The sequence below is a fragment of the Macadamia integrifolia genome, unplaced genomic scaffold, assembly GCF_013358625.1.
Source record: "Macadamia integrifolia cultivar HAES 741 unplaced genomic scaffold, SCU_Mint_v3 scaffold978, whole genome shotgun sequence".
Classification (NCBI taxonomy): domain Eukaryota; kingdom Viridiplantae; phylum Streptophyta; class Magnoliopsida; order Proteales; family Proteaceae; genus Macadamia; species Macadamia integrifolia.
In genome coordinates, this window is record NW_024870608.1 from 180,069 (window position 1) to 206,251 (window position 26,183).

General features: G+C 38.7%; 1 protein-coding gene across 3 annotated transcripts in view; it reads right to left on the minus strand.

Annotated features, from left to right (window-relative positions):
* Positions 1–6,391: 6,391 nt before the first annotated feature.
* The window catches only part of LOC122070708 (putative beta-D-xylosidase), a 34,832-nt gene continuing 15,040 nt past the window's right edge, over positions 6,392–26,183 (minus strand). The window contains exons 1-2 of one of the 3 annotated variants that reach the window (XM_042634918.1): positions 7,518–7,650; positions 6,392–7,421 (exon numbers count right to left, since the gene is read on the minus strand). In XM_042634918.1, coding sequence (XP_042490852.1) covers positions 6,626–7,189 — 564 coding nt within the window. In that variant the 5' untranslated portion in view covers positions 7,190–7,421; positions 7,518–7,650 and the 3' untranslated portion in view covers positions 6,392–6,625. Of the gene's footprint in view, positions 7,422–7,517; positions 7,651–23,917; positions 23,928–26,183 lie in introns of those variants that run through there. The other 2 variants (XM_042634917.1, XR_006137938.1) reach the window with 2 other exon arrangements.

Genomic DNA, 26,183 nt, shown 5'->3' on the forward strand with positions numbered 1-26,183 from the left:
GTGGGTTGATAGGTTGCTGTCGAGGTTCTGATGCCTGTGGTTCCCGCCACTCGCATCGTAAATGACTCCGGATGATCCCAAATCATCGTTCACATTTGCCTCGTGATGTGAGCACCTTATGGACATAAATGTGTGAGTCTTCGTGCCCCGAATTTCATTTTAACTCGATTGGTTCAAAGGAGGTCTAAAACAAACAGACCCTAAGGCCCACTTAAGTTATAAGTTGGGAAATGAGGATTCATTTCCTCATTTCCCTTGTGCCCAACATAGGAGAGGAGAGAAAGAGGAGAGGAAGGAAGAAGAAAAGGAAGAAGGAGAGGGTTGAAGGCCTACATTGGTGCCGGCTGCCCCCTTATTGTCGGAATCACTGCTAGAGGTAAGTACAACCTCCCATACTACTCTCTTTCTTCATTTTGACCTAAGTAGGGTTAGGTATGGATGGAATCTTGATGTAAAAACATCTTAAGGTTGTAGGATGAGTGTTCTACCCTCCCGATGTTGTTGTCGAGCTCGAACCAAGCCTGGTGAGCTCCGGTAACATATAATGCCAAAAGACCAACTAGGATTTCAATCGTTTGATCGAAAAATCTCCCAAATGGCTTGGTGGAATTAGAATTTTCTTCGCTTAGAATGATGCTAGGAACATCCCCTACAAACTCCATAGAACAAATCCCGACAATCGAGCCCGAGCTGAAAAGCCCCAAAATAGTTGGACTACTCTGAACCTTCACCGGAAATAGCCCACCGGATCCACTGGGTCTGTTTCTGGTGGATATGGAGCCTTATGTGCTTTCTATCACATCCACCGGAAATAGTTTTGATATTTCTATTAGAAATGCCCTGTTTTTGGTGGTTGTATCCGGTGACAGTACTGTCACTTAAGAACAGTGTCTGTACCCTTTGGGGGTGACCTGTGTGGGTCCCTCCTGATATTCTCGATGTGTACTGATGTACGGTTTCCTTGTATCTAGGACAGTGACGCGCACATGCCCCGAAGCTAGAATTGAATTGATCGATCAATGGCCGTACTTGAACCCGAACACACCCGATCATAAAATAGGTGAGAGATGGACTGTGTTTATTTCTAAAATGTTTTTATCATTGAATTACTCACATGTTTAGAATCATATGTTTAATTGTAATTATTCAAATACTATTATGATATGCTACATTATCATTTTACGATTTGATATGAATTGTATGGAGATGTATGATGGGATCCGGTGTGGTCGAGGTGGTACTGATACTGTGATCGCCGTGTGTTTGGTTGTGTGTATGAGACAGAATCTGACGTGGCTGAGGTGGTACCGGTGCCATGATTTCCGTGTGTATGTTGTATTCATGCATTGATTATTTGCATTAGAGTTAGTTGTAGTCGTGGGTTACAATTTATGGCCAAGTTTTCACTGGTATCGTGTACCCCGGGACTGCATTTGGAAATAGATACACTTCGTGGTCGAGGTCTTGCCGGTGTTGCGTAGTCCATACTCAAATGCCATTTGCATGCTAGATTAGGTAAACGGTCTCGGGTTACACTTTGTGGCCAAGGTCTCTCTGGGATCGTATAATCCATACTAATTGTATCATTATGAAGGCATGTAGTATATATATATATATATGGTTAGGTATCACTCGCTATGTATGCACCCTTGCCAACAGGGGTTGAGGTGTTGGATAACCCATTGTGGTATAATTGATGTGCCTTTCTGAAGTGCCACTCCTGTGGTACGATGTGATTGTTGTTAGAGGAGGGAATCTGTCCGGCATGGCCGATGTGTTACCGGTGCAGTGACTTCCAGGAGGGGGTTATCAGGGGTTTGCTGGGTGACCCATGGATGCATATGGAGATTGAAAGACTTCTAATCACTGCTAGGGTTTGTATCCTTGCGTAGTCGATGGCGGTTCCTAGACGAAGGATACAGCCTAATGCGCCATAGTAGCATTTACCAGACTTTGTTTGTGTTGTTAGGTGGATAATAAATAAATGAATTGTAACGAGCATCATGGACTATGTGTTTAATTTTCGCAATCATGCATCATAAATTATTACTACTATTTTCTTACTTGGATGTGCTTGACCCCACGTATACACCCTTTTTTAGATGATGATGTAGGTACCGTGGTGCTGATGGCGAGTGACCCCAGTATCTTCTGGGTCGGAGTATAGTGTGAGTGACTGGTGAATGCCAAAAGCGGGGGAGCACAATCAGGACTGTGCTTGTGACCATTGTGCTTACGTCGCACTATGAGATTGTATATCATATTTTGATACTTTTGGGTATAACTGTGGATTTTATATTGTTTTAAGATTATATTATACGTCATGGATGAATGTAACAAAATAACTCGGTTATCGCTATTATATTATCATTAGATTTTTCTCTATTTTATTTATGATTCCACTACTATACTCTGATTCTGCTACCTATGTTGGTTTGTGATGCGAGATTGTGAAAATGTTGAGATACTACTATCAGAGATCCTAGTAAGTTGGTAAGACAAGTACGTGTCTTACTCACACCGCCAGTATTCCTAATGGTAAGTTGGGTCTACTGGGAGTGGGGTGTGACACCTTGGAACTGTGGTAAAATATTACTTTAAATTGAGGCAATTGCTGTCTATAAACCATGCTCAAATAAATTCATAAAGCAATCAACAAAGAAATTAATGATAGAATAACTTTGCATAAAATAAATGTTAAAATCGAATGAATAACATAATTATATAATCTATCAAACTGTGCCCAAAACATAGAGGCTAAAGTTTTAAAGCATAAACAAGTAATCAACAAGAAAAAAAGCTCTCACTAACCAAGCATTTCAAAAACTCAATAATGCTCATGTTAGAAACATGATCTTTGAATACTCCCACTGGAAAAGCCTTTGTAAGAGGCTTCCCAATATCTTGTCAGTGGTTAAGAGTTGTAATTGAAACTGTATTCCTATCCTTTAGGACAGTGATTCACTGATCTTCTTATTTCTTGTATTAATTGTGAAAAGTACATCAACTTTTGAAAATTCTATAACCTTTGGGTAGAATAACTCCTAAGTCAGTGTCTTTTTCTAACATGTGATGACATCACCTTTGGGAAAAATATCATTATTACTATCAAGAAATACATAATTAAATTGAATGTCCACAAACTTTGATGATATCACCTTTGAAAAATATCATATTTACTATTGAGAAAGACACAATCCAATTGAATGTGCCACTTTGGTGAATTTCACTCAATCATGTCATGTTTTCCCCATTGGAGATATATCTGTGTATAAGAACATATATTTAAATGTGTCACTAGGACATAAAAATCATATAAAAGTAACTACATTTCTATCCTTTGAGCTGAGAATGTACTGGTCTTCTTGCAAATTCATATTTACTATGAAAAGAACTATAACTTTCGGGGCCCCCTCACCTTTGGGCTTAGAAACCTCAAGGTTACTGTCATTTTCTTTAATTTTGGTGATATCACATTTGAAAAATTGTTACCTACTTTTCTGCCCCAGAAAAAATCATAAAAGAATAAGATGTGCCACTTTGGTGGATTTCACCTCACCCTCTCATGGTTTCTTAAAAATTTATTATGCAGTTAAATATGTGCGGAAGCTTACACCCAGTTTAATTCCAACATCATCCATTCATAATAAAGTATTCCAAATATGACATACAAGTACAAAATATCATTAATTTTTTACTTACGTCATTCATAAATGACTTTTTAATATCATGGTAATGATAAACCAGTGCATGCATCAACATAAATATCTATGTGGGAATACACTTGAAGTGTTATTCGTACAACCATTGACAGAAATAGGGCATAAAGTTGTTATAGAACTGAAAATTAGAACAAAAATCCTCGAAGAAAAAAATCAAGACAGTAAATATGACCCAAAATAATTTCAAAGCCAATATGAAAATAAAACAGAACACTACAATGTTCCAGGATAGTTCTAAAACAAAAAACTGGGTCCCAAAACAATTCTGGAACAAAAAAACTGAGTTCCACACATTTCTGGAACAAACTTTGATTTAATTCCATTTTATCTTGCATTAAAAGCAATATAGAATGTTGAATTTATCTTACTTTTTTGTTTTTTTAAAGCAATCTAGAATGTTGAATTTCATCCTCCCACTGATCGAACAATATAAAACATTTCAGAGTACACAATTCCATCCTCCCACTGATTTGACTAATCAAATATTAATCCACAACATCTCAAGTACATGATAAAGTGACATCATGATGACCAATGGTATTTTATTATTCATAAAGCCTTAGGACTAAGGTTTTAAAACTTGCAAACGATCATAGGATCTGTCAAGGCTGATACCGATCGATACTAACGGTTCTGTTTCCATTGAACCATGTTTAAGACTCTCAATAGAATTGGTTCGAATTTTAAAAACCCATTAGGCATTACTTGAAAATTTCTTATTATCAAATAACATCATTTTAATATACTTTTAAAGATAGAAACCCAATTTTATTCGTTCCTCATTAAATCATCAAACAGATTTGGGTTTAAAGAACAAGCCCACAAGAGTTTAACAAAAACAAACCCCTTGGGATCGAATACATGGCTCTTTAGATGACCAATAACATAATCATTTTTCAAAACATTGATCAATGGCCTCTTGTTTCTATGACTAACTATAAATAAAATATAAAATTTCATATAAATATGTCATAGAACAAATTAGATAATTAAATGTGGCCCGAAACAATGAATTCAACGCAAAAAATGGATTTCAATTTGGCCTCAAAATAACCCAAAAAATGGCATTTAAAGTAGTTTAAATGAATCCCACTCTAATTTGGTTCATCAAACCCAATTTGTTTTGGTTCAATTTATCATATTTTAGAATATGCTTATGGGCTTGAACCCATTATACTTAAAAAAATATGGGCTTCACCCATTAGTTTTAAGTCAAACAAATCTAAAAAGAACATCCATCGGCTCAGCCCATTAGTTTTGAGGAAAATAAACATGAGTATGAAACGTTAATGGGCTGAGCCTATTGGTATTTAAAAAAAAAAAAAAAAGGTTTTTGACTTAAAACTTTAATAGACCCATAATTGGGTCTGTCACCATAGACCCGTAAACCCCATCCCCTTTCTTTTTTTTTTTTTCCAAACAAAAACATCCGCCATCGAGTTGCAGGTCAGTTTTGGATATACTAGTAAGAAAAAACATGTGTAAATGCACGTGTGGCCAAATGCTTTTATATGCTAAAAATAATGCATGGTCATCGTATTTTCATTTATTTCCTATAATCAAAAATCTCATACGGGTTTTTTTTTTCAACAATAAATAGTTAAATGCTATTTTGGAGAGAGAGAGAGAGAGAGAGAGAGAGAGAGAGAGAGAGAGAGAGAGAGAGAGAGAACACAAATGATTTACATGGGTGAGTGCAATAGATAACTTGAAACAAAGTCAATATTATTTCGAGTAAAATTGTCACTTTAATCAATTTTCTAACTTGTCCAATTGTTGAGCTTATGTGATCTAACTCATCAATTAATATTAGAAAACTTGGTTTAACTCATGAGTAAATATCACCGTAAAATTACAAAAAGATATAACTACTTCCCTCTTATAGAGAATTTGAACTCGTCTGATGCGCAACACAGTATCCGGCACGCATCCAACGGCCAAAATTGATGCTACCATTAGGTTAAAATGAAATATTATGGAATTCATTTAAATAACTGCTATGTTATTCTAGTATACAACCCAGATATTTCCATGACACTACCATTAGGTTAAAATGAAATATTGATAAGGGACTTGGTGGATTCAAACCACTGTCCTCTTGAGGTATGGATTCATTTCTCATGCCGCAAAGTACTCAACCAATTGAGATAAAGGCCCACATTTTAATTATAAAGTCATGACAAAAGAAAAAGGAAGAAAACGAAACTAAGACATAATATTTCATAGTTAATAAATCCCATAATGTGAATAGAGGGAAATCACCTCAAATTTGCAATGTAGTAGCTTAAAAATTGCAGTGTCTCTATAGAATTAGTCCTAGAAACTGTTTGGTTACCCTAATCTATCAATTGGATTCTCTGGAATCAGTCTGAAAAAACTGTTTGCTTATCCTAACTCTATCAGTTGATGGTATTTATAATAAGACAAAAAAAATAAAAATTACATCCCTATTTAGTTACTTAAATTAATATATTTCTATAAATAATAATTAGAGATATATTCTATATAAGATGTGTTGTCAATCGTCATTCACACATTGGTGTGTCCCACCCACATGTATAATTGGGACTCACCCCCCATACTATGTGGTTGTGTGTGCACACGTCACTGAAAACAGATAAGAAAAAAATCATAGATTTAAACCAATAGAGGAGAATATTTTCAACGCATGATCAATTACATTTGGTTATCATCATAATGTGCACAACCTTAACCATACTAAATGGAGAGATTGTTCCCCAACAAAAAAGGTTTGTTTGGTCCTATCATATTGTATTGTAGTAACAAAGGACTAAACTAAGGAACTCAAGAACATATAACCACTCCTAACTATTACTGGAGTTGGAGAAAAAGAAAACAAAATAATAAGAACTTAAGCTAACCTAAACAATCTAAGTAACCATCTAGTTTTGGCAAGAGGCAATATTGATTTGAACTGGTAAAAAGAGCTCTTCATCTCCAATCACAATCATGTTCTCCATGGACGGTAAAACCTTATAAACTGTCTTGTCCACCACCATCAAGCTCTTGCAAGCAATAAATGTAAACTTCAAGGTCTTGTTCTCCCCTGCTTTCAAGAACACCCTTTGGAACCCAAAGACCTGTTTGATATGAGTTTCCTTGATGCCTACCAGAGGCTTTGAGTAGATGATGACAATATCGGCTCCATCCACATTTCCCACATTTTGAACTTGAATATCAACCTCAAAGTCTAATTCTTTGCCACAAGTTATGTCATCTACAACAACTGTTGGGCGAGGAGGCCTAGCAGTACCATCCTCATAAGTGAGATCACGACAATGTTGGAGCCTTCCGAATTTCAGTTGAAGTGCATGAGAAGAAGATACCATTGAGTATTTGAACCGAGTGTAGTTGAGGCCATAACCAAAAGGATAAAGGGTTTCACCATTGAAGAACTTATAAGTCCTTCCAAGGTAGCCAAATTTAGTAAGTGGCCTTAGGGACATGGAATTCAGGGGCAACTTGTCTATGTAGTCATTAGTGCACCATGTAAGAGGTAACTTACCACCTATATATTAAACACTACAAGTGAAAGGATGCCATCAAAGAATCCAAGTCTCATGAGAACAACATAGTTGTTCTTCAAAGCCCTATCAATGTCTCCCTCTTTGATTCTCCCAATCATAGTTGCATTCTAACCATAGTCTTGGAAGTACCATCCACATTCCAAATCCAAACCTGAATTTTACCAGCAAAATAAATAAATAAATAACCCCAGGATAACTAATTACACTTTAATATTTTGCAATTGATAAGATACTTTCCCAATAGTACCTGCATTTAGTGATTTTGCAATAACATCTTCATTTGAATCATCAAGCCATTTTTGTCTATGAGCTATTACATTCATTGAATAGCAATCAAATACAATGTACTTGTAAACCACAAAAGAATTAAGAAAAAAAAAAGAATAATTAACTATTAATGTCAAAAGGTCTAAAAGGAGAAGAGATCCAAAGAAGGGGAATATTACCCATTTAGACCCCTCTCCTCTAATAGTCTCTCTCAGAAATTTTGGGTCACTGCAAGCTAAGATTTCATTAACATTGTTGAAGGAGCACATAACACTAACAACATTGTTGAAAAACGAAAAGCAAAAGTTCTCTACCATCTTAATAGAATCAAAACTTGTCTTCTCTGTCAGGATGCAATGCTGATATAATCCAATAGGATATAATTGAAATCTTAAATATCTGTCAATATAGTTAAACTACCAGGGTGAATTAGATGTTTAATCAACCAATTTCCATCAACCAGAGAAAACTATAAGGGAAAGAACATTACATGATCTGATATACTTAAAGATGAGTCTCAGGTATTGTAAGTGAAGTGAAAATACCCTTTTTCTTACCTTTCCGCTTATCTCCTCCTTCTCCTCGCTCGATCTCACCAGCTGTGGTGAACTAAGTCTCCAAATATGGTCTGGCGACTGAAGGGGGGATGGGGAAATCATGATGTTTGGAGTCACCATCTAGGATTCAGGGCCTAGAACCCTATAGTAGAGCCCAATTTCAATCGAGGGATCGGGCTTGAATAGGGGGTTGGATTCCAATGAAAGGAAGGAACCCCCGAATTTGACTTCATACTTTGGTCTGTTCCAGAGATAAGGGTCCGTGTCAAGTTACGAGTGTGGGAAGGTGTTAGGCACCGACCTTGCCCAAAATCTTTGGTCTTTTTACTAGAAGCTTGGATTTCAAATATTATCCCTCGAGAATTTTAATAGTCTAAGCTAGCACGGAAGTCCTATTACATGAAATAACGCAAATATATACACATAAACTTGCCTAAAAGAATTCCACATAAAATAATAAAATTTACATAAAATAATGAAAAAATGCAATTATCTTATCTGCATACATGTATAACACCCCATGATATGACGATTATGATCATTATTTCATGTTAGGGACACATGCGATAACACATAAAATGATAGAACAAATTATTTTTAATGTACAGATGCTAAAATTAATACATGAAATGATAACAACAAACCATCATTTTATGCAGTAAACACATAAAATAATACATCCGAAGATAAGTTATGTATTATACATGCAAATAGAATTACGATGTAATATCTACATGATAATGACATATGAAAATGGTGAAATTTTAGATAATTCTCCTCGACTCAGGGGCAACGATTTAATTTTCTTCTCTCTTTCTTGGAGACATTAAAAACTTTCGACACTGGGGTAAGAAAAGTTGATAGGGTTTCCATGCTAGGGTAAGAACATGGGTTCTGGTTTATGAGAATTTGGGCAAGGCTTCCACACTGTATTCCTAGGGTTGGAATCAGCTCTGAAAATTTAGGTAGGGTTTCCATGCCGAATTCCTAGAATCAAAATTAGCTCAGGAAATTTGGGCAGGAATTCTGCGTCGTATTCTTAGGGTTGGAATCAGCTCTGAAAATTTGGACAGGGCTTCCGCACCATATTTTTAGGGTCGGAATGAGCTTTTAAGAATTTGGGCAGAGCTTCCACGTCGTATTTCTAGTGTTGGAATCAACTCTGAAAATTTGGGTAGGGTTTTCGTGTCGAATTCCTGGGGTCAGAATTAGCTCAGGAAATATGGGCAGGACATCTATGCCATATTCCTAGGGTTGGAATTAGCTCTGGAAATTTGGACAGGGCTTCCGCACCGTATTTCTAGGGTTGGAATCAGCTTCAAAAATTTTGGTAGGGCTTCTGCGCCATATTCCTAGGGTTGGAATTAGCCCAAAAAATTTGGATAGAGCTTTTGTGCCATATTCTTAGGGTCAAAATCAGCTTTGAAAATTTGAACAGGACTTTCGTACCATATTCTTAGGGTTAAAATCAGCTATGAAAATTTGGGCAGAGCTTCCGCACCTTATTTCTAGGGTTTGAATCAACTCTAGAAATTTGGGCAGAGCATCTGTGCCATAATAAAAGTATTGAATATAAACAAAAAAGACTTGAACAGAGGTTCAGTACTAACCAGATATAGACGACCTGGGCTTCCGAAAATGAGGCAGGACTCCGTCAACTTCAATCAACTTAGTTAGCTAGGCTCAGGGTTCTTACAGACTCTTTTCTTTCTTCTCTCTCTTTTTTTTTTTTAGACCTCTGGGACAATCTTTCTTCAGGGATTCTTCTTTTCTTTCTGCAGGGGTTTTACAATGACCCAGGGGTCACTATTTATAGGAGAGGAGGAGGTAGGGGTGTAAAAATGACTAAAGGCGTATAAGGGAGCCAAATCCGTGTAAGGCCCCCACAAATCCGTGTAAGGGCTTACACGGATTTGTAAGTCCTTACACAATCCGTGTAAGGTCTTACATGGATCCCCCCTGTGTCACCTTGTTGTACTGAAAGGGATACGTGTCACCCTGTCCTTCTTGGAAATAATCCATGGCACCCTACTACATCTCCAACCACTCTCGTAGACTGGGCGGCAGTAGCCCCTGGTGGAAGTCTTATCGTGGTAATAGGCATGGGTATGCCGGTAAGTTTTGGATAGGGGTTGGTCTGGTCCGATTTAAGTTTGGGGTTTCATTTAAATTTAAGGTTTAGTTTAAGTTTAGTGTTTGGTTTAAGTTTAAGGTTGGTTTAAGTTTAGGGTTTGGTTTAGTTTTGGGTTCGGGTTTAGGGTTTTGGGTTTTAGATTAGGGTTTGGTTAGGGTTTTGGTTTGGTTCGGGTTTAGGGTTAGATTAGGGTTTTGGTTTAGGGTTTGGTTTTAGATTAGGGTTTGGTTTATGGTTTTAGGTTTTAGATTAGGGTTTTGTTAGGGTTTTGGTTTGGTTCGGGTTTAGGGTTAGATTAGGGTTTTGGTTTGGGTTTAGGATTTGGTTTAGGTTTGAGTTTTAGCGTTTGGTTTAGATTAGGGTTTTGATTTGGGTTTAGGGTTTGGTTTTAGATTAGGGTTTGGCTGGGGTTTTGGTCAGGGTTTTGGCTAGGGTTTAGGTTAGGGTTTTGGCTTGGGTTTATGGTTTTGGGTTTGGTTTTAGATTAGGGTTTGGTTTAGGGTTTCGGGTTTTAGATTAGGGCTTTGGTTTGATTCAGGGTTTGGTCTGGTTTAGGGTTTGGTTTGGTTCTAGGGTTAGTCGGGTTCAAGGTTTGGTCTGGTTCAGGGTTTGGTCTAGTTTCGTTTGGGTTGGTTTAGGGTTGGTTTGAGTTGGTCTAACTTGGTTCAAAGTTTAAGTAGTCATTACGGCACATCTGGTCATCCATTTTTTTTCCATACAAGATATCAATGGGACCGTATTTCCGAGTACTTTCCAATGATACAGGAATCGAGCACATGTTAGGCACGATTGTCATATTTCAGAAAAAGGTATTAATAACCACTTTCGGTCACCCGCCCTGCATAAAAAAAATCGGGTTTGACCAATCACAAGTTCTGGGATAAGCTGAACTTATGCCAAAAATTCAACTTCTTTCTGAAAGAGAGAATATATGTCTTAATTCATCATTGTCGAGGGGGGGGGGACAAATTTGATGTCTACAGAATGCCCATCTTTGGTCGAGACTGTGCAACAACCGAAAGGCAAAGAAAAGAACAACAAAATTTTGTCATCCTAGAGCATGTACTAGCGATATCCTTCTCAGGAATAGCGGAGGTGCAATGCAAAAAAAAGGCGAGAAATTAAACTCTAGCGGTAAAATTTGATGAAAACAAGAAATTAATATCACCATACATCCAATTGACTAGTGTCGATATATCATACCACTAGAACTGGATCACATATGAAATGTCTTGAACTTGGCCAAGAATGCAAGTATGAGGGAATTATCTCAAAGTACAATTAAATCCTAATGAGAAAGAGAATATATACCTTAGAGATAACTCAGTGGAGAAATTGTAAGGATATCGTTCTTATAACGTACTTCAACCCTTTTGATCAGATTGACGTCTTTGTAACATTTCTTGATACTTTTGATCTTATTGATATCTTAACATTAAAATTGGCATTGAGATTAATATTTTCCAATATTGTTATGGAAACAAGGATGAAATTGGCACTTTTTGGCGCTGTTGTGGAGATGATATTCTTATTATAACATCTGACCAATGCAATCAGCACTTTCTAGTGCTGCTGTAGAAAAAGAATTTTCATAAGCATCTTGGCACTGAAATGTCATTCTTATAATGGCATCTTGGTCATGGAATTGGCACTTTTTGGCACTGTTATGGAGATGATATTCTTATTATATCATCTATACAATGCAATTGGCACTTTCTGGCACTATTTGTAGAAATGATGCTCTTTTCGCGTCACTTAAACACTGAAGTTACACTTATGACACCGTTCGGAGAAACGTATTTATTGTAATGATATTTTGGTATTGGAATCAGCACTTTCTGGCGCTGTTGTGAAAATGTTATTCTTATAATGACATTTTGAAATGAAATTGACACTTTCTGGCACTGTTATGGAGATGATATTCTTGTTATATCATCTTGACACTTTCTGACACTGTTGTGGAAATGATATTTTTACTGAAGTTATACTTATGGCATTGTTGGGGAAATGTCATTCTTATAATGGTATTTTAGTCATTGATTGTTCCTACTCTCTGGGGGGTTTTTTTTTATTGAAACATTAGTGTAGCATTATATGTACTTACTCCTTTTATTTATTTTATTTTTATTTTTATTATTATGATTATTTTGTTTATTTATTTTTTTCTTTTTTTATTATTATTATTTTTATTATATATATTTTTATTATCTTTTTTTTTTTGTGAAAAATGCATGTACTTACTAATGCATTATTACATGTATTATTATTTTTTTTTAACTTTTTTATTTGTGAAACATGCATGCATTTACTCATGCATTATTACATATATTACTTTTTTACTTTTTCTTATTTTTTATATTTTAATAAATTTCTATTATACAGGTAAGTTGGAATATATGCGCAAGTGCGACATTTCCTGATGTGACATTGTTTAGCGAAGCTAGCCACTTAACCACACGTAGGGTTCTTTTTTAAGGACCCAGAGGCCAGGTTTGGTATCTTGGAGAGAAAGTGCCTAAACAATGGTCGGTTCGTGCGTCAGAAACTCCTGTTAATCCTCCAGTGTTGATGCATAATCAGGGATCCTTAAAGGTACATTGTTGGAAGAAGTAAAGGCTGGACGAGAAGCCATTCAGTTTTTTAATAAATCGATTCCTTATCAAGAATATCTCATGAGAGGAACCGTTTGTGTTCCCCTTACCATTTTTTTTGTTGACTTCACAAATCTTCAACAGTATCCTATTCGTCCTATGGCTTCTAGCAGTGAGGCTTCCGCCCCCAGCATTCCTCCTAGTGTCTTGCCTTCACATGCCTCTTCGAGTACACCTTCTGCTTATTCAGACCATCGTCATACGGATTCCAGGACATTTATCTTTGCTTTTCCTGGAAATGATGTCATGGATGCATGTTTTTCTTATCCGATTCATTTGCAGGCCCCAAGGACTCCTGACCAGGAACTGGTCTTCCACCCGCCTTTGATTACGTATGCCCCTTTTGCCCTCCTCCTATAATATATATATATATTTTTTTTGACAATGTTTGTACATATATTAGTATGTACCATGCAAGGATGCAATGGATGATGGTGCCTTGTTATAGCAATTTTATTTCCTCTCTTTAGGCTATGCACGATTCCCTTCTCTTTTCTTTTTTTTTTATTCCCACCACTCATGTGAAGGTAGATAGAAAAGGCTAAATTTATTTCAACTCTAAGCTTAGGTTTACAATAAACGAAAAACGGTTACATGGGAGTACAATAAACCAAAAAGCTAGATCTTCAACTGTCTTTAAATGTTCGGAACTCTTTCTTCTCAAAACCTTACACTAGCTACCTTTGCCACAAATCTACCAGTAGATCTATGACACTAGTGGATAGCTACTCCAAGGGATAAAAGTTCACTACTTCTCCTAGATCTATTTGAAGTAACTAATATTGCTGCTGCAGATGTGTAGGTAGATAAAAGGATGTGTGAGTCAAACCCATCAGCCTAACATAATTGCACCCTGAGGTATTCATAATAGGATTCTCAATTGGTGACCACTGACAAGTCCATCTGATATTATCTTCTGTTTTCTCTTGAAGGTACTCTTGCCAATTGGCAATTGAGTGGAATTCTGAAATTTCTCTCATTGTCTGGTACTGGATGGCTATCAGCTTACTATGTTGGAAAGGCCTTAACAGTTGTAGCTTCTCAGTCAACCAAATTTGAAAAGTAGCAAGACAACCCATGTAGTGATTTATACCAAATCGCCCAAAAATGACCATCTGATCCAGTCCTTTAAGTGTTTCAGTTAGGATTGTAGGAACAATGTTGCAATCTTCTCGAAGTTTAACACTATTTTGATGATGGCGGGAACAGCTCCATGTCCAGGATAACGCAACAAGTGTCGTGCTATCATACATAATAGATAAACATTACATCTACACCACTGATCCGTTCCCTCCAAATGTCTGTATTGAGAAAAAGCTTTGGCTACTTCAAAGATGTCTACTTTCTGAAAAACCATGAACTTCTTCATTTCCTTTATGTTTCATCCGAAAAACTCTTGGATATCTTGAGTGTAGTCTTTTTGCAGAGTAGGACGAAAAAGTTTCCCTTTGGGTGGAGAGAGTAAGCAGGTTCTGAATTCTTCTAGAGTTGGACAACATTCTACTGACCCAAATTTGAACACGTGCAGGTTACAATCCCAATGCTTGGGAACTTCCATCAGCAAACTATGGCATAATTCCATGCAGCGAATCCGGCTAAGAATTTGAAGATTTGTGTCGTCCAATAGTCTAGAATCATCCACATTCATGTTCATAGTCCACCTATGTAGAGTCTCATTCAGAGTATTTGCACGGGAGTAAGCCATGATTGATTTGTTCCTGAATAATACAGACGAACGACTTGATCAAAAAAATGAAATAAACATATACAAGACATGGCAATAAGCACACAAATATTTTGTTCTATGAGAAGATACTTCTAATAGAAAGAAAATTATTTAATGGCCCAATAAGTCCTGCATCATAATTCCAACTTTGTACACTAAAGATAGGATATTAAGGTTGAAAGGTGAACAAAAAGAATCACAATTAGCGAATGATTTGACTTGTGACTGATAATGCCAACTGGCGATTTTTGTAGACCGTTGATGATAGAGAAACTAATTACTAAGAAAAACAAGCTATCTAGCAATTAAGGCACCAAGTGGCGAGGTGATGATCTTAAAACCTTGCTTTCCCTTTTTGGACACTCAAGACATAACTCCGGATCTTTTTTTTTTCACATTTTTTTCTCTTTGTTCTTTTTTTTTTTTTTTTTTTCATCATCATTTTTTTTTCAATCAATGCCCTAAGAATTTTTTCTTTTAGAGTTTAGTATAGATGAGACCACACTCGAATATGCCAAGTTGCCTACATATCCCTTGTGAGGAATCATGTCAAACGTAGTTCAAGTGGTTACCCTAAACTTAAACATAATATTTTTTTAGTTGATCTATATTAACCAAACCTAGCAATTCATCTCCATCCAAATCCATGAATAGTGCAGCTTTTCCTAGCAAGACTTTCTTCACTGTGAATGGACCACTCCAATTTGGTCGGAACTTTCCCCCTTGTGTAGTTGCTCTTTGTTCTCTGAGAACCAAATCTCCATCTTCAATGTTGTGAGGACGAACATTTTTATTAGATGCTCTTGCCATTTTCAACTGATACTTTTTAAAATTGTCTATGGCTTTCATTCTTTTTTCATCTAACAGATTGAGTTCATCATATTTAACCTGTACCCATTCTCCTTCTGGTAGCTTGCTTTCTATGAGGACTTGAAGAGAGGGGACTTGTATCTCAATTGGTAACATGGCTTCCATTCCATATACAAGGGATTACGGAGTTGGCCCTGTCGAAGTTCGAATCAACATTCTGCCCATAGTGCATACGGTAAGTGATCCGCCCAATCTCTATGTGTATCTACCATCTTCTGGAGAATTACCTTCATATTCTTTTTAGTTGCTTCCACTGCCCCTTTTTTTGTGGATGATAAGTGGTGGATCTATGCCGTCCGATCCCAAACTTGTCGAAAAGTTTATCAACTTGTCCTAAAAAATGAGTGCCTGGTCAGATATCAGTTGTTGCAGGATCCCATGTTGACAAATGATGTTCTCTTTAATGAACTTGGCCACATTTACAGCAGTGAGGGCTGAATATGACTGTGCTTCTACCCATTTGGTGAAATAGTCAATTGCTATCAATATGAACTCATGACCATTTGATGATTTTAGAGTAATTTTTCCTATAACATCAATACCTTATGTAGAGAACGGCCAAGGGGAACTGAGCGAGTGTAATTTCATTGGCGGAATATGGATGACATTAGCAAATATTTGACATTTGTGGCACTTCCAAACAAAATCCACACAGTCTGCCTCCATTATGTTCCAATAATATCTTAATTTTAGGATTTTCTTTGTTAGCATTCTTGCATTCATATGAGGCCCACAAATACCTTGATGTATTTCTTCTATCACAGTCTGTGCCTGTTCTTCATCCACACACAATAGTTGAATTCCATAGAACGATCTTTTGTATAGCAAATAGTCTTGTAATGTGAATTGGGTGGCATATTTTCTAAGAAACTTCTTTTCCCCTGATGTTGCTTCCATAGGATATTTCCCTTCCCTGCTGAAGTCCACAATAGGAGCAAACCAAGATCTTCCATATGTTTTCAAGGCATTCAATGAGCTGTGATAGATGGGCTTTTCCTTTCTTTCAACCAAAAAAGGTCTTACTTGGGCCATAGGACTACACTCAACCATTGACGCTAATGTTACAAGAGCATCGGCGAACTGGTTGCTATCTCTCTGAAATTATTCAAAATAGATTTCTTCAAAGTGCTTAGAGATCTTCTCCAGATATTCTTGATATGGCTTCAATTTCTCATCTCTGGTCTTCCATTTCCCTTGAGTTTGGCAGATTACAATGGATGAGTCACCAAACACCCAGATCCTTTTTACCCCAATTGTCAAAGCTATTTCTAGACCAATTGCACATGCTTCATATTCAACAATATTATTGGTACATGAAAAATCAAGTTGAAAAGATGAAGGCAAATACAGCTCGTCGGGTGTTATTAATAGCACACTCGCCCCATAACCCCTTTGATTGGATGCTCCGTCAAAATATAATTGCCATGTATTAACAGAGTTTCCTTTTTCAACCATCATGATTTCTTCATCTGGAAAGGCATCATTTAATGACCTTCCATCTTCTGTGCGATGTATAGTCAAATGATCCACAATTGCCCTGCCTTTAATAAACTTTTGATTGACATATGTGATGTCAAATTTTGAGAATAATAGCAACCACCTTGCCATTTTACCAGTGAGTGCAAGCTTTTCGAACAAATACTTGATAGGATCCATTCTAGAAATCAAGCGAATCGGATATGCCACCATGTAGTGTTGTAACCTTCTTGTTGCCCAAATAAGAGTTGTGTAAGTCTTTTCTAATGATGTATACCGAACTTCATACTCCAAGAATTTCTTACTCAAGTAGTAGATAACTTGTTCTACTCCTTTTACCTTATCTTTCTGAGCTAACATGGACCCTATTGAGAATTTCCCTACTGACAGATATAACAGATGTGGTTTTCCTTTTACTGGTGGTATAAGAACTGGTGGATTTGACAAGTATCCTTTGAATTTATCCTTGACATTAGGAATTCCACAGATAGTGGTCAATTGGGATATGAAACGGCTAATGTATTGGATGTGACCAAGGAATCCTCGTATTTCCTTCTCAGTCTGAGGTGCAGGCATGTCTCTGATTGCTTTAATCTTGATAGGATCCACTTCTATACATCTTTCACTTACAAGAAAGCCTAATAACTTTCCTGCCTTTATGCCAAACACACACTTCTGAGGGTTCAACCGTAATTGAAATTTCTTGATTCTTTCAAAAAACTTTCTTAGTGTTAGGATACGCCCCTATCTATAGATAGACTTGAAAATCATGTCATCGACGTAGACTTCCACTTCCTTGTGAATCATATCATGCAAAATAGCACTAGCGGCCCTTTAATATGTGGCTTCAGTATTCTTTAGACCAAATGGCATTAGCTTATAGCAATAGGTCCCCCAAGGGGTGGTGAAAGTAGTCTTTTCCATATCTTTAGGATGCATGCTGATCTGGTTGTATCCTGAAAATCCATCCATGAATGACAATAAGGCATGTACTGCCATACTATCAATCAATATATCAATATAAGGCAAAGGAAAGTCATCTTTAGGATTGACTTTATTCAAATCTCTAAAATCCACACACATTCTGACTTTTCCATCTTTTTTTGGAACTGGAACAATATTGGCCAACCAATGGGGGTATTTTATGACTTGCAAGAATCCTGCATTCCATTGCTTAATTACTTCTCCTTTAATCTTTTCACTCTATTCAGGCCACATTCTTCTAGCCTTTAGTTTGATAGGTTTCGCCTCTGGATACGTAGAAAGTCGATGCTGCACTATTTTTGCGTCAATGTCAGGCATGTCTTCATAAGACCAATCGAAAACTCTATAAATTCTTTTAACAGATTCACCATTTGTGAGGTTTCTTTTTCATTCAGGGTTGCACCAATTTTAATTTTTTTAGGACAAGTAAAAGGAGACTGACAATAGAAAGGAAATCTTCAGTGTACTTGTTATACCCGAACCCTAAAACTTCCTATTTAATGTTCAGGTGCGACGTAGGAGGACACCAATACCAATGAGCACTGGGTTGCATCCGTCTTTTGCCAAGGAAGGAAGGGCGACCCCACTTGCACCTGCTACCTATGCTTAAGTAGTTGGAAGGGATTCCAGACCTGAAGGGAAAGGTCAGTTGAACCTCACACACACTAGAAACCCTAGAGAAGGACCCACTCAAACAGAGGAGAAATCGCATACAAAGTGAGCAGTTCAGCCTTCACCGGGTGATGGTCACTGGTGGATGGAGCATCCACCGGTGAACACCCTTCGGAGAGAATACTGGCCGAAAAGGGGTTAATTTGCCGTGGGACCCGAATCTTCGCACCTGTGCACATCAAACCACCCCCAATAGTTGGTACGACCTATTGGGGAATAAATGAACGTATCCGGACACCCTAAGGTGGGCCTGTTAGTGCTGAATAACGAAATAACTCGGTATTAGGTAAAAACCCATTAATTCCCCAAACAGCCCTTAGTGGGACTTAAGTGGCTACAAATAGGGCTCTTACCATACATTTCTTCTCCTACCAAAATAGAAAGAAGGAAAGGGAGAAAGAAGAAGAAGAAGAAGAAGAAGAAGAAGAAGAAGGAGGCTAGGGCTCCATTCTTGAGGTAAGCCCATATGCTCATCTCTCCACACACACACATAAATCTCTATCTATCTCTCTCTCCTTCCCATTTCACTCTTTATTGGGAGTAATGGAGACCCAACCAAATTCCACCTACCCAACCATAAATACTACATAATGGAAGAGGGAAATTAGAGTAAGAGACCTACATTGGCAAGGTTATTCACTCAACCTTGGGTCTAAGGACAAATCCCTATGAAATCCCTACCCAAAACCCTAGGATTTGAGAATTTGAACAAATCCTCTATGACCTAACATCCTAACCTAATCCTAAGTTAGGGAAAATGAAATTAAACCTAGGTATGGTGTGTGAGAGTGATTTCATGAGCCATTAATGACCATTCCATGAGATCAACCTAAGTCTTCCCCAATGTATCCTAACCTAGACTTGTGTATTGAGGAAAATGGGTGTATCTTGAAACCGTGTGTTGATCCAGTCACTAATTTCACTAAACCTAAGCTAAGTGAAGTGTGTGAGGATACCCTACATGAAAAACCAACCCTAAAACCACAAAACCCAATTTGTAAACTATACGAAAGAAGGAGAAAGGGGAATGGAGTTGGAAAATGACACCCCACTGAAAAATACGTATTTCCACCAGCATACACAGGGGCCACAGGGCCAATAGGGCTGATCTGGGCAAGAAAAGCCCAGTTTTACCTTCACCGATGGATGGTCATCGGCCAGTCAGTGAAGGTAGGAACCATCCACCAGTGAAAATATTGTAGGATGTGCATTCCGTTTGGATTCATCCACCGGTGAACTCACCGGCGGATAACCATCCACCAGTGAGCATCCACCGATGAACCATTTTTAAGTTAATTTTTAATCCTTTTAATTAGGGCACAAGTCTTAGTGTCCCACTCCTCTATGAATAATAAAATAACCTAAAAACACTATGTATACTAGGAGTGGAACCGAGAAGTGACGGAGACACGCAACACGAAACCATCAACTATCTACCGCCATCTAGAACACGAGGTGAGGGGATTTTGTGTGTTTTTATGGAATGCTTGCATCATAATGCATATGTGAATAAATTTTATCATTTTGCATATTATTATATTATTCCTTATATATGGTGTTGATGTGGCATGAGAATGTGGATTATGATTGTGCATGTGTGCGTGTGTGTGTGTGATTGGGGTGCAGGGTGGCCAACGGTTGGTGCTGGCGGCACTGCATGCTCAGGGTGCATGTGTGCGTGTAGGTGTGTGACTGGGGTGCAGGGTGGCCAACGGTTGGTGCCGACGGCACTGCATGCTCAGGGTGTGTGTGTGTCTGTGTGTGTGATTGGGCTATAGGGTGGCCAATGGTTGGTGTCGGTGGCACTGCATGCTCAAAGTGAGTGTGTGTGTGTGTGACTGGGGTGCATGGTGTCCAATGGTTGGTGCCGGCGGCACTGCATGCTCAAGGTGTGTGTGAGTGTGTGAGTGTGATTGAATTGTGTTGTTGCATATTAGAATGCATTGGGCTAGGATAACCACCCTGGTTCTACAACCCTTGTCAATAGGGGTTTATGTATTGGCTAATCATCTTGTCTGACGGTCTGTGGTTGGGGACAATTTTCGGTGACTAAGGTGCGAAGATGCCAGCGTCGTGATAAACCCTCACGCGATGTTTGATTCGGTGACGAGTATACCCTACATGCGATGTTGGATTCGATGTAGTGGTATCATGTGAGGGTTATTAATAGGGGTTTACCAGGTAACGATGTGGTTCCAGAATCAGCACGCTCCTGACTCGCAACTAGCTAGTATCCCTGGGGACTGATAACGTACATTCATGACTGGGGATAACACCTACGTTGTAGTAGCACTTATACCCCCTTTGGACTTAGAAATTGTTGCTTAGAATTGCTTGATAATAAATGGATCATGTCATTGCACTCATATAAGTGCATTCATATTGATGTGGTCGGGCATGAATATTCGTATTGTTGCATTTTCTTGGATTGTCATGATTGCTTATGTGTGTTACCCTCACTGGGCATCATGGAAGCTCACCCTCTGTTGTTGCCTTTTTTTAGATGTTGATTCAGGAAATCCTTTGGAAACTGTAATCGTGGTCCCAGCTCTCTATGGAGGCGACCTCTGGGATAAGGTGCTGGTTACGCACGATGATGGATGTGTGTGCGATGATTGTGCATTTGGAGCACTCTGAGGATGGGAGTATCATCTTTTATTTTTGATTCTTTTTGTACTTAATAGATGTAGCCCTATGGGGGCATAACTATAATTATGATTAAGATGTGAAAACATTCTTTTTGTATAAACATGGTAAATATCAATAGAAATCACCTGTTGATATATATTTTGTTTATATTATAAGTATGTGATTTTAGAATTCATTTAATAATCTTATGAACTTAAAGTACTGCATTGTGGATCCTGGATGGATGGTGGACACGTGTGTGTGTCCATGTCGCTAACCTTCAGGTGAGTGGAGGCGGGGTGTGACAACGAGTGGTATCATAGCGCGATACTGTGCTTTAATTCATAAACTTATGAAATGTTAAGACTATTGGTGATTAGGTTATAAATAAAAGCTTAAAGATAAGTATATAAATCATAGTTCACACATAGGAGACAAGTTGAAGATAGAAGCCGATAACACTGATAATTTCATTAATAACAAATTCAGCTTACAACTTTGAGAGAGGAGAATACAAGACTTAACTAAGAGAAAATTACATGGACGTTAACTACCTGCTGAATAACTGTCAAGTTAATAACACTAATGGCACAAATAAAACATAATAGGATCACAACCCTAAGAACAAGATTGAAAGATAGGAGGACCTAGGAAAAACCACTACTGGGGTGGATCACTGGGTGGTACTGAAGAAACAGGAGTAGTATCTGCTAGCCCAAAGTAAGTGTTCCACCTACGGGTCCATACGTCTAGATGATTGGCCCTATCATCAATGCTGTCCAGACGGGTATTCAAACCCTGAAAACCTATTTCCATAGCTTGCATCGCCCAATCCCAACCTACTGCATCACTTGGTGCGGTCGAAGAAGCGCCATCGACATATTGAGATGAAGTGTAAGGAGGAGGTGGGGTAGTTACCCTATGGCCTTGACGCAATGGAGGTCCATCATCTTCACTATCCTCCCCATCTTCCTCGCTCTCCTTGGGCTCCTCGTCGTTTTCCATATCCATATCCTGGTCACCTCCTATAGGGACCATTACCGGTAGCCCCTCCTGTCCCACCTATACTTTCCACCCAGGATGTAGTGTCAATTATGGGTAACATGTTGCAAGGATTACAACAGCAACAGAATGCAAGGGTTGCAACAGCAACAACTGGAGTTTATGACGGGTCTAAATGCACAGATCAGTGCTGTGTTTCAGACTCGAGAGGCACAGGTTGTTCCACCCTAGACATAGCCAGTACCTAACGTTGCTCCTACCACTATCCCCCAGGCACAACAAGTCCCAGCACCAATGGCTCACCACATAACCCACCCAGAGGGCTCCAATGTACATTATGCCTCACGACCTGATGTACCACTAACACAGGGGCAAATGACACCACAGAGCCAAGCCATACTGCCTATACCTATGGACAATGTGAAAGTGATGGAAACATTCAAGAAGTTTAAGCCTCCCTACTTGGTGGGATTGCGCAGGACCCTTTGGCACCCACCAAATAGGTAGAGGGAATGGAAAAGGCATTTAAGGTAATGACCCTTATTGAAGAACAAAAACTGATGTGTGCCGACTACCAACTACAAAATGAGGCAAATACATGGTGGAAGTCCACTGAACCCATCCTAGTGGCCCTACAACCTAACCTCACATGGGAACACTTTAAAGTGGCGTTCTACAACAACTACTTCCCAGACAGTGTGAGGGAGAGGAAGGAAACAGAGTTCATGGAGTTGAAACAAGGGTCCAACTCTGTATTGGAACATCAACAAGATTTTGAGAAGTTGTTCTTCTTCACACCTGAGCATTTGAAAGGGGATCAGGCAAAGGCGAAGAGATTTGAGAAAGGGTTAAGACCCACTATAGGGGTTGTGTTAGTGGCTCAGTACCTCCACAGTTATGCCCACGTGGTTCAAGCTGCCAAATCCATTGAGGATAAACAAAGAGAGAACTATCATGCCATCTAAGGGAAGAGGACAGTGGCACCTAGCAGGTTTGGTAAGGGGACATATTCTAGTGCAGCCTCAGGTCAGTATAGAAACCAGAAACAGGACAAGCACCACCACCACCTAGACCCATGGTAGCACAGTCTCAAACGGTCCCCTTAAGGTGTTTTGTCTATCTGCAAATAGGTCACTTTGTAAGGAATTGCTCACAGAGGAGACCGGGTGACCCCTATGTAGGACCAACCAGATCAGTGCAGCCATTATCCACCACCCGTCTGGCTCAGGCACCACAGGGAGCTAGATTGCAAGGGAAAGTGTTTGCACTGACTATTGAGGAAGAGGAGGCATCACCTAGAGTGGTCACAGGTACCTTGTTGATATCGATGACCCCTGCATATGTTTTGTTTGATACTGGTGCATCACATTCATTTGTATCCCCCACTTTTGCCACTAAGATGAATATCAAGCCAAAAATGTTAACACACAAGTTAGTAGTTAGCACACCAACTGAGAGTGAGGTAGGATTAGAGGAGATTTATGAGTTGTGTCCTATTCAAGTCTGTGGACGGGACATGATTGCCCATTTGATTAAATTAGAGATTCGTGACTTCGATGTTATCTTAGGTATGGATTGGTTATCCGCCTATAGGGCATGTGTTTTATGTGCTGAGAAGAAAATTGTATTCAAACTTCGAGAAGGAGGTGAGTTTGCTTACAAAGGGAGAAAAGTCAAGAAGTCCAAGAAACTAGTGATACTGCACTTGAAGTGAGAAGATTACTAGAGCAAGGATGTGAGGCTTATTTGGCATCTATGATTGACACAACTGAGGAGAATAAGTCGGTAGAGGAAAAAGTAGTGAGAGAATTTTCAGACATCTTTCTTAACAACTTACCTAGACTACCCCTGGACCGAGAGACTGAATTCACTATTGATCTGATCCTTGGGCAGAACCTATATCAAAAGCTCCATATAGCATGGCACTTTCAGAACTGAAGGAGTTGAATGAACAATTACAAGATTTATTGGAGATAGGGTTCATCCGACCTAGTGTGTCCCCATGGGGAGCACCGGTACTCTTTGTTAGGAAGAAGGATGGGAGTATGAGAATGTGCATAGACTATAGGGAACTCAATAAGCTAACTATCAAGAATAGGTATTGGTTGCCTAGAATCGATGATCTCTTTGATCAATTACAAGGTGCAACCACGTTCTCCAAAATTGACCTTAGATCTGGTTATCATCAACTCAAGATCAGAGAGGGTGATATCAGGAAGACAGCTTTCAGGACCCGTTATGGACACTATGAGTTCCTAGTTATGCCATTTGGACTAACCAATTCCCCTGCAGTGTTCATGGAGTTGATAAATAGAGTATTCCACGATATGTTAGACAACTTTGTCATCGTGTTCATTGATGACATTTTGATCTATTCGAATCAGTTGTATGTAAAATTCAGTAAATTTGAATTTTGGCTTATACAAGTGCATTTCTTAAGGCATGTTGTCTCAGAGAAGGGCATTGAAGTTGATCTTGGAAAGGTAAAGGCTGTGGTAGAATGGGAGGCACCTAAGAATGTAGGTGAAATTCGTAGTTTCCTAGGGTTAGCAGGGTACTATAGAAGGTTCATCGAAAATTTCTCACGCATTTCTGGACCTATGACTCGACTAACACGGAAAGGGAGTGAAATTTGAATGGTCTAAGGAATGTGAAGAAAGTTTCCAGGAATTGAAGTGAAAATTAATAACAGCTCCAGTACTCACTATTCTAGAAGGCAATACTGGAATGGTAGTATATAGTGATGCATCCAAGTTGGGCTTAGGCTGTGTGTTGATGCAAAATGGCAAGGTGGTAGCATATGCATCTCGACAGCTGAAGGACTATGAAAAGAATTACCCCAATCATGACTTGGAGTTAGCAACGGTCATTTTTGCTTTAAAGATCTGGCAGAATTATTTATATGGGGAAAAGAGTGAGATCTACAGTGATCATAAGGGTTTGAAATACTTTTTCACCCAAAAGGAGCTGAATATGAGACAAAGAAGATGGTTGGAACTGATGAAGGATTATGACTGCACCATCCATTACCATCCGGGGAAGGCCAATGTAGTGGCTGATGCATTGAGCAGGAAGTCTCGGACTCTATCCCTAGCAGCCTTGACTATGAATGAACAGTTGATTGAGGAAGCTAGAAGAATGGATTTGGAACTACTAACGAATGAGGCGACAATGACCTTGGCCGCACTTATGATACAACCATCGTTAGTGGAGAAAATCCAAGTCTCCCAAGTACTAGATAAGGATCTTCAGAAAATAGTAAGTGATATCAAAGAAGGAAGATAAAAAGATTTAAATTTCAAGTTGATTGAAGATGGGGTCCTTAAGTTCAAAGATAGACTTTGCGTACCAAAGGATGAAGAGATGAGGGAATTAAAATTGAAAGAAGCTCACAGTTCACCCTACTCCATCCATCCAGGTAGTACAAAAATGTACAAGGATTTGAAGAAGTCCTATTGGTGGTGTGGCATGAAAACTGACGTAGCCACCCATGTAGCCAGATGCTTGAATTGTCAACAGATCAAAGCAGAAAGGCAAAGGCCACATGGCTTATTACAACCCCTACCCGTACCAGAATGGAAATGGGAAAACATTACCATAGATTTTGTCATAGGACTGCCACGTACTCAGAAAGGGAATGACACCATCTGGGTAATTGTAGACCGACTGACCAAGGTGGCCCACTTCATCCCTATGAAGATTACTTACTCCGTGGAAAAGTTGGGTCAACTATATGTTGACAATATTGTCCGATTACACGGGGTACCAGCAAGCATTGTCTCTGACCGCGATGCCAGATTCACCTCCAACTTCTGGAAATGTCTGCAGACAGCAATGGGGACACAACTGAATTTTAGCACGGCATTCCATCCACAGATAGATGGGCAGTCAGAGAGGACTATACAGACCCTAGAGGATATGTTGTGGGCTTCTGTATTGGATATGA